The sequence below is a fragment of the Acomys russatus genome, chromosome 26, assembly GCF_903995435.1.
Source record: "Acomys russatus chromosome 26, mAcoRus1.1, whole genome shotgun sequence".
Classification (NCBI taxonomy): Eukaryota; Metazoa; Chordata; class Mammalia; order Rodentia; family Muridae; genus Acomys; species Acomys russatus.
The window spans coordinates 10,611,196-10,623,963 of NC_067162.1; the positions used below are offsets into that span (position 1 = coordinate 10,611,196).

The following is a 12,768-nucleotide window of genomic DNA, read 5'->3' on the forward strand; positions in this document are numbered from 1 at the left end:
GGAGCAGCTCCTCACCCCGTCAAGCCACTGCCCTTTGTGCTAGCCTGAGGTACCCGGAGAGGCAGCGACAGTTCTTGAGGGATTCTAATTTGGTTCTCAGTCCCCTCAAGTCCTGTGCAGCTTCAGGGCAAGGGGAGGCCCTCATTTTGCATACCAGTATGCAGGGAGTGCCCTAATGCAGTCCACTCCTGCTTCAGCTCCCCAAGGTGACCCCAAGATTCAAAGAGCAGTTTGTCAGGTGGGAGGTGACAGAGCAAGGGTGTGATCTATAGAGTAAAGGTGTCCCTGCCAGCCAGATTCACACCCGCTGTCCCAAGACCAGGCTCCACTCCTCAACGTTTATTGGGCGCTGATGCAACAACACAAGCAGGAACAGGGTAGGGGAAGGCCTAGCGATCTGACAAGACTGTGTCCAGACCCCTGGCACGGGTGCCACCACGGTCCTTCCTACTCCAAGCTCCTAGGCCTTCGTGGAGGGACAGCAGGCCGAGGGTGAAGGTCCAGAGGGCTTCCTGCCACTTTTGGAACCTAGAGGTTGAAAGCAGAGAAGAGAAATACTGAGTGGCTCAGATGGCCAAGTGGCACCTAGGGCCTCCCGTGTTGCTGCGCCACCTGGTGGCCATACCTGGGGTTGTCAGTCTGGGGCCCAAAGCTGAGCCAAAAGCACAGAAATGGTACTCAAGTGAAGGTGGCTGCAAGGAACCTTGCATCTCTTCACCCAGAAGGCAATGCGTAGCTTGCTGGACAGTATGCTACTGAGAGCACTCTCCAATACCAGGGAGGTTCCCGTCACTCCGCCATCTATGGCTCCTCATTGCCTGCTTCTCCAGACTGGATCCCTTTCAGGCCTCAGTGGGAGGGACAGGGCTGTGGTATAACAGGCAGAAGGTCCTGGCTTCCAGCCCCAGGATCAGACAACTAAGACTCTAAAAGGAAGACATGGTAGCTCATGTCTACCCCAGCAACAGGGAGGCTGAGGCAGATCCAGGTCTGGCCGGAGCTGAGTGCAGGGGCTGACTCAACAAGAGAAACTGCTGCACACAGCCATGGCTCAGCAGCCAGCTGACTGCCTGCATCAGCTTCAGTGTCCCGCCCACGAACTTTCATTTTCTTCCTGTGGCCTCACACGAGGCCTGCAGAGCTATTAGACATACAAGCACCTGACATTCTGCATTTTGCAGGCGGATGCAGGGCAGCCTGAGCTACAAAATAACATGCTGTCTCAAGAAACCATTTGCTGGGGCTGGAGAGATGGCTCAGTGGTTAAGAGCACCGCCTGCTCTTCCAAAGGTCCTGAGTTCAATTCCCAACAACCACATGGTGGCTCACAACCATCTATAATATGATCTGATCCCCTCTTCTGGCCTGCAGGTGTACATGCAGACAGAACACTGTATACATAATAATAAATAAATAAATCTTTAAAAAAAAAAAAAAAAAAAAAAAAAAGAAACCATTTGCTGGGTATGGTGGCACATGCCTTTAATCCCAGCACTGGGGAGGCAGAGGCAGGTGGATCCCTGTCAGTTCAAGGCCAGCCTGGTCTACAAAGCAAGTCCAGGACAGCCAAGGCTACAGAGAAACCCTGACTCAGGAGAAAAAAAAATTAAAAAGAAGTCTAGCCAGTAAGACCACTTGCAGTTCTGCAGAGGACCTCCCATTTGGTTCCCAGGACCCATATGGCCACTCAACCAGCTGTGACTCAAGTTCCTGGATTTCCTCTATCTTCTGGATTGCTCACAGCTGATGCACATACATGCATAAAGGCAAAACATCTACACACATGAAATAAAATTGTCTACATCTCTTGAGGGCTGGTGAAGTGGCTCGGTGGGTGTAAGGGAGCTTGTAGTCAAGCCTGACCACCTGAATTCTGTCCCTAGGACTCACATGGTAGAAGAGAAAAACTGACTCCTGCAAGGTGTAGGGGTGTGTGTGTGTGTGTGTGTGTGTGTGTGTCTGTCTGTGTGTCTGTGCGCGTGTGTGCATGCACACGGGCATCCATGCATATACAACCACAAATGAAAACGCCAGGATACCCTGCACTAGGGTGCTATTGTCTCTCTGTAGACACTTGGCTCTGAGATACTGACTCTAGGGTTCATCAGCATGGAAAAACATTAAACTTAATAGGGCTGGAAAGGTGACTCAGTGGTTAAGAGTACTGGCTGCTCTTCTAGAGGACCAGGGTTCAATTCCTGGCACCCACATGGTGACTCTTAGCCATCTCTAACCGGTTCCAGGGGATCCCAGACCATCTTCTCAAGTGTATGGGCATGACATTACATGCAGGCAAACCACTACCATATATAAAATCTTTTAAAAACCTTTTAGTTTCAGGCACCCAGGACAGGCCCTGGAGGATGGTGTTCTTCCTTTGTGGGGGAGATGGGGAGGCCCCATACCTTAACAGCACACAGACCCACCACCCCAGTTCCAGACAGGGTCAAACTGCAGTCTCCTCAAACCACTCCCTACCTGCCCTGCGGGGTAGATAGGGCCTTGAGAACCATGACAGCCACTTTCCTGGGGCTCTGCAACCCCTTGGCTCTGGTCGGATGTTCCTGCCAGAATTCTGATGAAGCCTTCCTGCCCATCCCTGCCCACCCCACCACATGCCTTGTGCATGCCTTGTGCTGTGCCTGTGGAGATTAGAGGACAACTTGAAGGAAGTCAGTTGTCTCCTTCAGCGACATCCCCAGAACAAACTTGGGGCTTCAGGGTTAGAGGCAAAGTCTTTACAAACCACGGGGTCATCTTGCTGGTACCCCAAACTCACTTTTTATGTTACTGACTGGGGAGCAAACTCAGGATCTCATAAACATTTACGCATGAGTCCTCACTCCAAACTCCCAAAAGTGACACCCTGGGATCCAATGATTCCTAGCCACCCACCCCACGGCACACACCCAACCCCAGTCACTTCCCACCCCCCAAACAAGAAATTAAGACTCCCAGAAGTCACCTCCTCCAGGAAGCCTTTCTGGGACCTCCTACCCCATCTGAGCCAACTGCTCCCCCCTCAGCATTGTCTTAACCTCCACCCTGATTTCTTCCCAGAAGCCAGCGAGGGACAGGTGTGAATGAACAAATGATTTCAGGGTTCAGAAAGGGTTAGCATCTCCCCCCCCCAAACTTCACAACTCTTAGCCCCCAAGTAGAAATCAGAGCTCACCACAACACCCAAGAACATCTCTAACTACCATGCGTGCCTGGGTTGCTCAAAGAGGGAGAATAACCTGTGAACAACCAACACAGCAAGCACAGGCCCCCTCCAGCAGCTCTACACTGTGGGGTCTGGCATCAAACACACTTAAGTACCCCAAAAACCTGAGAGCCTAGAATAAGTCCCCTCTCCACCCAGTCCCTAAGCCACCTGCATAGCCACCTGCTGCTGCTTCTCCTCCAGGGCGGTGGCCAGCATCCTGTGTCTTTGCCTTGTCAGGCCGGGGCAGCTTTTTGCCTGCAGAATTCCGGGTGGTGTAGCAGTAGACGGAAGTGTAGCCCTGGACGGTGAGTGGGCAGAAGCGTCGGGTGTGGGCGTGTTCCTGAGTGGCCCCACACTGGGGACATACATAATCCCGCAAGATGGGACACAGGACCCGGCCTGCCTCATCTTTCAGGACATGGGACTGATAAATGGCCCGGGACTCTCCATTGTGTTTGCAGAATGAACAGAGCCGTTCTGGTGCTGGTGAGGAGTCTTTGCTGGCTTGCTGGCTTGCTGGGCTTGGTTTGGGCTCTGGCTTGGGATCCAGCCTGACGCTGGGCTCCTCTTCCTCATGCAGGGCCCCAACCAGGCTTGCAAGACCCAGGTAATCTGTCCACAGATTGAAAGTCCCCATGGCTGGGCAGAGGAGCTGAGAAGAAACTCCGGCCTGCTCAGCCTGTCTCCAACTTCCCTTCTTCCCTGAAGCTCTGGTTTACCTGGCTGCTTTCTCTTTTATCTTGAGGTGGGGTGTGAAAGGGTGGAGCAGGCAGCTCTGGGGGGGTCCCTGATTGTCACTGGGGGCTTCTTACATACCTACCCAGGGGGTATATGGTGTTTGTGTAGGCAGGAGGTAGCCAGAGGCCGACAGGAGCCTCTGAACCCCCAGGCTTCTCCAGGGTCTCCTCCCCCTCCCTGTGGGAGGTCAACCCCTGCTGGCCAGTAGCTGAGGAGGTAGGAAGGCTAAGAATTCTGCCCCCAGGGCCAAACACACTGACCCGGTGATTTACTAATTTTTTTTCCCTCCTCCTCCTTTCCCCAAGGCTGAGGAAGGTGCCAGGTGGCCTTGAGCTCTTGTTAGGTCAGGTAAAGCAGCACAGTCTCTCAGGAAGGGGGCCTATGGACGAGTGGGGGTGGGCGTAGGACCAAGGACAGTTGAGGGCTGGGTCCCGAAGCTCTGGCCTCTCTAAGGGACTTTCATGCCCACTCCACAGGCCAAGAACTCGGTCATTAAGTGTGAACTTAAAACAAGAAATTAAAAAATAAAAAATTAAAAAACAAGAAATAAAAGGAAGACATGACTACTCCTAATTAGCAGAGAAGATAAAAGGACAATTGCAGGCAGAGTCAGAGACATCTGATAAACCCCAGAGTGGACATGAGCCCAGGCCATGTAAGGGACCGAGGGGAGCCTGGAGCAGAGGCCAAGAGGCCAAAAATAAATAAATAAATAAATAGGCGCATGACCAAAATGGCTGGGCTAATCAGAGAAGCTGGGGACAGGAAAGCCTGGTCTAGTTCCTTGGCTGGAGAAGTTCAGGGTAGGGGCAAGGTATGCCAGCCAGGAGGACCTGGTAACAGGCAGGGCCTGAGGGATGCTGGGAGAACAAGGTAGCCAGCTTTGATATGTTAATAGGCACCTTAGCCATTTGCCCTGGGCTTGAGACCTGAAGAGAGAAGCTCCCAAAACTCTTCCTCTTCCAATTAGCTCAGTTAGGAGCCTCAAAGTTGGAGTCTAGAAGCACAGAAGGACAGGCTGCACTGAGGAATCCCAGCTGTGCCAGCTCCCTCATCGCCCCCACCACCCCCCTACCTGTCAAAGAAGGCCTCAGGCCTGAGACATGCTTGGGTTGGAAGTCACCACTGGCTGGGGCAGAATTCCATCCCACTCACTCACCCAACCTGCCCATCTATCTGTCACATGTCTGTCTACCAATTCACTCATTCCAGAAACCTCACTGAGCAGACAGCCACCCTCTTGGGAAGTTTCTGCCCACTGAACCTCCCACTCTACGATTTCCTCCCAACACTTAAACCATCCAGGGTTCACTTCCCATCGAGGTCCCAGACACCAGATGGGGAACGAACGACAGGCTGAAGAAGTCAGAGTGCCTCTAAGGGGTCCTGCCCTCCCTCCCCATCCCCGAAGGCTGTGGTGTGGCCCAGGCACAGTGACATTCATCCCCCGGTGGGTCTGGCCTCCTCCTCACAACCCACCGACAACAATGAATGTTGATTGTGACCTTTGCTGTGGCCTGAGGGAGGGGACGGCAGGCTGCCTGGGGCTCTTCCAGATCTAGAAAGGGGGTGATGGTGAAGGGGTAGACGGCAGTTCCAGGTCTCAGGGTCCACTCAACGGTCGATGGTTTGTCTGAGCTGCCCAAACTCACCGACAGGTTGAATGTTCCCCCAAACCCTTGGCAAGTTCTTGGAGAACTGAAGTGGGCCAGAGAGGTGGGGAGCATGTCGTGTAATGGAGAAACCAGGGTCCCTTTGACTCAGGAAATCAGCCACCAGTTAGTCGGCATCAACTACCCTTTTGGAGACTGGGGAGAAGCAGCCCTGGCCACGTGCCTGCCTCGATTCATGTGCTTTATTTAAGGGGGTGCATGGAAGGCTGGCATTACAAAACTCTGGGATCTGGGGCTTGGGGATTGCGGCAGCAGGTTCCAGGCCAGCCTGGGCTTAAGAGTGAGTTCCTGGTGAGGGCTATGGAAAGAAAAATAAATAAACAAAATGCTCCAAAGCCCACGTGAGAGGAGCAGATTCCCTTCATTGGTTAGCTGGAAAGACTGAGGCCAAAAGAGCACAAAGCAGGGCTGCAATTCGCAGCCACCACTCTAGGAAGTCTGGCCTGGGTGGGCACAGTAGCAACTGAAGCGTAAACAAGTTACTTTAACACAATGTAACAGGGCTCCTCCGGCAAGCTTGACTGAGGGATAAATAAAACTTTCAATACAATGTAAACCTTTCTGCCTTCCCATGATCCTAAGCTTAGGTTGGACTGCTTCTGAGCCCACCGCTGGCTGTGGAACAGGAACAAGCAGGTCGGGAGCACCAAGTGTATTATGCTTGTATGAAACTCCAGAGGGGGCAGCTCTGGGGCAGGGGGGTGGGCAGCACCAGCCTATGCAGGCCACCCTTTCAGACTTGCCCTCAATTCAGGCTTCTGCCAGGGTCCGCTAGTTCTCCAAACTCAACCACCTGACAGCTTAGGTCATGTCTAGCACCTCCCTGTGGTGCCAGAGTATCGCCAGAAGTCCCCTGTAAGTTCAGTCTCTTCTAAGGTCCACCCCAAGCCGCAGACCCAAACCAGGGTCCTGACCCCAGCAAGACTCAGGAAGCACTCTCATTAGGAGTGCCTTTACCCGGCTTCCTCAACCCACGCTCCACAGCTGGGAGGCAGCCCCTGCCCCCCCTCCTCCCCCAGCCTGTGTACCTAGCCAACAGCCCCTTTCCGGCTAGGGGCTAAGGGGGGGGGCAGCCCTACCTGGGAAAGGTGAGTCTCTTGCCTTGGGTGCTCTTGGCCCTGTGGAGGTAAACGTCTAGACAGGTCAGAGGGAGCCAGGTGCAGGGGCTTTGTACAGATCCCCACTGTACCCCTGAGGAAAGGGATGCTGCGAGTTCAGAAGAGTTTTAGGGGTTCCTGTGAGCTAAGAATATTCATGTTTGTGAGGCACGTAAGACACCCTGGTCAGCGAGGGTCATCCTGCCGACACCCCTCTTTTATTCTGTAAATCCACTTTGCTTACTTCCCGCGGCAGAACTCTGATTTCGTCTTTAGGCCAAGGGAGGTGTCTGCTAAGGGTATTCCCAGCAGGACAGCAGGCCTGTGGGAGTCTGGCAGAGGGAGGGGGCGTGGCGAGCTGGAGACGCCAGGCCCCGCCCCCTCTTGTCTCTTTGTCTGCAGGCGTGGTGCAGGCTTCCCGCCCTCTGTGTCTGTCTGCGCGCTTGCCTGCCCTTTGTCGGCGGGGGTCGCGTTGTCTGGGGCTGCCTGCACCCTTCCTGTGCGTCTGTACGTCTGTCCCTTCTCAGTTTGGTTCCGCGAGGGTGTTGGCAGCCATGCCCCGCTGGTGTGTGAGGATCACAGCCCTGCCCTGAGATCCTGGGTCTGGGGACTTCCCGCCAAGTGTCTGCTGCTCTAGAGTGCTTGGGCGGGAGGTTTGACTTTGAAGTCCTTTAGGGTGGGGGGTAGGAAACTCTGCTCCACTCCAGCTCCCGGCGCCGCAGCGGGGACGGTTGGTTTGGGAATGACCTAGGTGGTCCTGCCCCAGCTCACTCTGGGCAGCAGAAAAGCTGGCAGCTGGCTCATACCCTAGAGGTCAGGTTGAGGTTAAATGCCAGTCCCAGCCAGATGGGGCTAGCTCTACCATCAAGGGAAAGTTGTGGATGGGTCAGCTGTCTGCTGTGTTTGCTCCAGTAGTCTGCTGTCGTCAGTGTGCAATGTGCAATGCCTGTGTGTAAGTCGGGGGGGGGGGGGGTAGGGGACAGAAGCTAGGGCCTGGGAAACAGCCTATTATTGGGGTTATTGGGGTCTAGTGACAAGACAGGTGGGACTCTCCGTGGTGTATGTAGCCCAGGTTGACTAGACCTCTTTTCTGCCACACTTACGAGGTTTCTGAGGTACCACCCACCCTTCCCTCCCAAGCTTGGGGCTCCCGCATCCTCCTCAGCCTATGTGTAAAGGACAGGCCAAAAGCCCAAATTTTCCAGGCTGGATGGAATGTGAGGCTAGGGGTGTGAGCAAGGGAGAGGGGTCTGGCTTCTCCTGGGTTGAGGGCTATGATGAAGGGCTGATGGGAACTGCAGACAGTCTTCTGAACTCCTTTAGCTCCAGAGGGGTCCTGGGTATGCATCAAGGTGGGCGATCTACACAAACTCAGTTATCTACTACGCCTGTTAACTGATTAGTGGTGTGTGTGTGTGTGTGTGTGTGTGTGTGTGTGTACACACCATAGTAGGTGGCACTACTAGTGTCCCTGTGTCTGTGTATGCAGTCCCGTGAGCTTGTTTGTGAGTAGATGTCAGCATTGTAAGTGGGCGTGTCAAGTTCATTGTGTGTAATTGCAGGTCGATGTGTGAACGTATGTGGGCGTCGGGGTTTGTTAGAGGAGCTGGGTGACTGCAGTCTGTCAGATGATGGCATCCTTCAGGCCCAGCCGCTCAACTATCAGCTGTTAAGGAAGGGAATTCACTCTGAGTCACAGGGATGTCCCCAGAGCTGCTGCTGCCTGGCACACGGTAGCTGCTTAATAAGTAAGCGTTGTTGGATGTGGTGGCTGTGGGACCTGTCACCTCTGTACTCGGAGGCAGGATGCCTTTCATCCCAGCACTCAAGAGGCAGAGGCAGGCAGATCTCTGAATCTGAAGCCAGCCTGGTCTCTGTATAGTGAGTCTCAGTCCAGACAGGGCTCTACATAGGGAGACCCTGTTCTCAGTAACAACAAAGTAATGAATTGTTGCATGCGAGTGTCCTTTCCCTGGGGGGGAGGGGGGGTCTGTGTGTCCTGTATGCATGTAACCACTAGCGTCTTCAGTCTTCGTGTACACAATGAAAGTGCTGCGGTAAGTGACTATGGATGCAGGGTCCATGGGTCGGTTTTTTTGTTTTTGTGTTGGGCACCAAATGCCAGGGCCCTGTCACCACTCCAGGTCAGCACAGAGCTTTACCACTGATGCAACACCCCCTGCTTTATGGGTTTTGTGGAGATTTGTTTGTTTGTTTGTTTGTTTGAGCCAGGGTCTCCCTAGTTGGCCTGGAATTCACTATATAAACCACGCTGGCCAGGAACTCGAGATAGCTGCTTGCTTCTACCTCACAAGTGGAGGGATTAAAGCTCCCTCACACCTGGACTTTTAAAGGCAGAGACTCTAAATTGCCCATGTTGGCCTCAGATTCCCACTGAAGCCCACATAGGCTTTGAGTTTCCCATTGTCCGGTCTTGGCCTCCCAAGGGCTAGGAGGACAGGTCTGTGCCACCATGTCCAGCTCCAATAAGGAGTCATAGCGTTTATGGGTGACTATTTCTGTAAGTGTCTATGTCAGCATGCACACCTGAGTTCTGGTGACTTTGTCAGGATAGCTGGACCTTTTTTGGGCTCATATGAGGGGTGTGCTTGTTTGGGAGTGTGTTTGCCAACTAAGTTACTATGGGGGCCATCCCGCACCTGTGGTTGTCAGTTATCCTGGGTATGTGAGTGACCAAGTGAGAGTGGGCATCACCAGTGTGTCTCTATACTGTGCCACCTTCCACTGGTGACTGTTCCTTTGCAGGGGAATTTTCCCAGCCTTTGTGGGTGCAGTGTGTACACGGGTGTCGGTGTTGTGGTTGACTGTGTGCTTAAGAAATAATTACAATGGGATCGTGTGTGTGTCTGTGTCATGCCGTATGGCTTTTAGGACTTTGTCTGATGACTTGAGACTAATTTTGGTTTGGCAAGTGCATCTGTGAGCGTTGGGGGATGGGTGGGAAGGAAATGGGGTAACCCAAGTGTGATGGGGGTACTTTCCCAGCCCCCAGTTAGCCAAAGAGGTGGCTTCTGCAGCCCCTGGCCCCAGCATGCATGCCCTCTTGGGCGAGGTCCCTAGGAAAGGCGCCCAGTCGCTTTAAAGCTAGGGCTCCTCAGCAGAGTGATCGGGGCCATCTTTCCTTTCTGCGGCCACTTTTGGAGGGTGGGATCCAGTCGGCAAACCTTGCCCCTACAATCACCATGCAGAAGCGGTCCGTGCCCCGGGCCAGAGGCGGCCTCCCGCCCCGCGCCCCGAGAACAAAGCGCCCCGGCCCCGCGCCCCGGTCGGCCCGGCCCAGGCGCTCGCGGCCGCGTCCGGGTGCAGGCGGCGTCCCGGGCCGCACGGCCGGGAACAATGGAGGCCTCGGCCGTGGCCGTGACCGGCAGGTGCGCCCCCCGCCCCGGCCCGCGCTCACCTCGTCTCCGCCGCTGCAGCGCCCTCCGCTCCGTCAGGGCCCGGGAGCCCACCCCGCCGCCCGCGCGGGAAGGGACCGAGCGGTTCGAACCCGCGGCCACGCGCCCGCGCCCCCGAGGCCCCCGCGCGGCGCCGGCCGGTGGGTCCAGCTGCGGCCGTGCGCGCCCCGGGCCGCCTGCAAGCCCCCGCGCTCCAGGCTGCGGCTCACGGGGGACTTGGGGCGCGGGCAGGGACCCTGACTGCACGCAGCCCTCCAGGCGCGGCGGGAGCACGCGCGCACAAAGGCACGCGGGCCACAGACAGGGAAGGTGCGCGGGGGGCCTTGGGGCGTACACCCGCCGCCGGACGAAGGGGGTGGCGGCCACACACGAAGGGACACCTGGGAGCAGCAGACGCCTCTTTGAGGGACAGCATGGAATGTTCTTAGAACTGAATATGCCTAGCCAGAGCCCAGGTTCACAGATCACACCCCACCATGTACACACAACCGGGTGCACAGCCCAGGAAAACCTGAAGATGAAGGTACAAACCCAGAACACTGCTGGTGAGCGAGTCTACACCTGTAAACCTCGGAACTCAGGGGGCTGAAGCAGGAGGAAAATCGCGGTGTCAAGCCAGCGTGGACTTCAGAAGTGAGTTTCAGACCAACCTGAGTTATGTGAGGTTCTGTCTTAAACAAAAACCAAACAAACCAGAGCATGTCCACCACGGGGACCACCACACCATCCCCTCTGAGCACACACAGTTAATGGGTACCCAAATGTGCACACAGCCATTCATGGTTGAGGACCACCAGGTATTTGGTAGGACCTAACACTTGCTTCTGGGACCATGGGGCAGAAACATGCACGCAGTCTGGTTGTGCAAGCTCCTCCTGTGGTGGGGGCACACAGGGAGGTGGCAGGGACTCCAGGTCTGCCCGAGATGCATATGTAGAACCCCAAAGTAGCAGCACTTTGAACACCACACAGTCAGGGAGCACTAGCTGAGCCCCTCCAGAATCTTCACACAGACCCCTAAGAGTTCCCAAACACCTAGTCTTACCACTAGCTTCAGCTGGTTGGGAGAAGGTCAAACCAGCCTGGGGCTGAGCCAACAGAGGACACTTTATGTATGCCCCCACCCAAGTCCCAGGGCTGAGGACTTTGAGCCCCTCAAACCCAGGCCATTACCTTTGTGGGGCGACAATGCTGGCATTCCTGGCCCCTGCCTCCCTTCCTTTAAGTCCGTGTTTTATCCCTGCCTCAGTTTCTCCTTAGTAGGCCTCCAGACAGCTTCCTACGTAGAAAGACAAGTCCCTGCTGGCCCAGGAAAATTCCCTGGGGTGGAGGGTGAGGCTTATGCAAAGAAATACATGGGAGTGTAGAGGAATTTGGGGGCTGAGAATGTGGTCCAAGTTCATAGTGCTAGCGCAGAAGGTCTGGGGTCCATCCCGGCACAGCATAAGCCACGCGTGGTTGTACAGCATTCTGGAACTGTAGGTAAGAGGGCCAGAAGATCCCCGTCATCCTTGGCTATATAGAGTTTGAGGCCAGCCTGAGCTATGTGAAACCCTGTCTCAAAAGAACAAATAAAAAGCCAGGGGTGGGGCGCTGGAGAGATGGCTCAGCAGTTAAGAGCACTGTCTACTCTTCCAGAGGTCCTGAGTTCAATTCCCAGCAACCACATGGTGGCTCACAACCATCTATAATGTGATCTAATGCTCTCCTGGCTTGCACACAGGCAGAGCACTGTATGCATAATAATAAATAAGTCTTTAAGTCTTTAAAAAAAAAAGCCAGGTGTGGTGACGCATGCCTTTACTCACAGCACTTGGGAGTCAGATCTCTGAGTTCGAGGCCAGCCTGGTCTACAAAATGAGTTCCAGGACAGCTGGGGATACATAGAGAAGCCCTGTGTCTAAATAAATAAATAAATAAATAAATAAATAAATAATAAAAATTTTAAAAAAAAAAATTAAAAATAAGAAACCAAAACACCAGGTGGGCAGTGGTGGCATACACCTTTATTCCCAGCTCAGGAGAGGCAGAGAGGCAGGTGGATCTCTTGAGTTTGAGGCATGAGTTCCAACAGGGCCAGGGCTGCACAGAGAAATCCCGTCTCAAAAACAAAAAAAGCAAAACCTCAAAACACCTAAAAGCAATTGGGCCTTCATAGATGAGGTCAGCTGTGTTGAAGCCTCTGCGTGTCCTTTTCCTGTCCCCCTGCAGGAAGTCAAGACTGCCCTTGGACTTCTGATTCTCCTGCCTCCACTTCCCAAGTGCTGGGATTACAAGCCTTGCTGCCATGCCCAACGCGGGCATATCTGTCCACTCACTCATCCACTGACTCACGTCTCTCTCAGCTTTATTTTGGCTTTAACCTTGGATCTACAAAGATTGACATCTCAGAGCCAAACCAGCAAAGTCAGTGAATGGCCTATTGTCCTTTTCACAAACGGACCACTGAGAAGCCGCAGAGGCAAGACCCTACGCCCGACAGCCACAGCAGCCAGGGGATTCTGTGTTTTTTCCCGACCGGGTTTTCTTGCCTGTTTAGTGTCCTTCAGGGGGCAGCAGACTCCAGCGCTCCTCAGTTTTTGGGTCATGCTGCCCTGCAGTGAGCTTCCCTCCTACAGCAAATGCGGAGCCTCGAC

The 12,768-nt window shown here is 54.3% G+C and overlaps 1 protein-coding gene across 2 annotated transcripts; it reads right to left on the reverse strand.

Annotated features, from left to right (window-relative positions):
* Positions 1 to 135: 135 nt before the first annotated feature.
* Positions 136 to 10,233, reverse strand: Nanos3 (nanos C2HC-type zinc finger 3). Of its 2 annotated transcripts, none has more exons than XR_007833199.1 (2): positions 10,135 to 10,233; positions 136 to 528 (listed from the first exon to the last, which is right to left on the reverse strand). XR_007833199.1 is itself a non-coding variant. In XM_051169179.1 (2 exons), the coding sequence occupies exons 1-2, from the start codon at positions 3,843 to 3,845 to the stop codon at positions 461 to 463; spliced, it is 525 nt and encodes a 174-aa protein (XP_051025136.1). In that variant the 5' UTR covers positions 3,846 to 3,952; the 3' UTR covers positions 136 to 460. The 2 variants fall into 2 exon arrangements, 1 of the variants encoding a protein (XP_051025136.1); XM_051169179.1 differs by lacking the exon at positions 10,135 to 10,233 and adding an exon at positions 3,389 to 3,952.
* Positions 10,234 to 12,768: the final 2,535 nt, after the last annotated feature.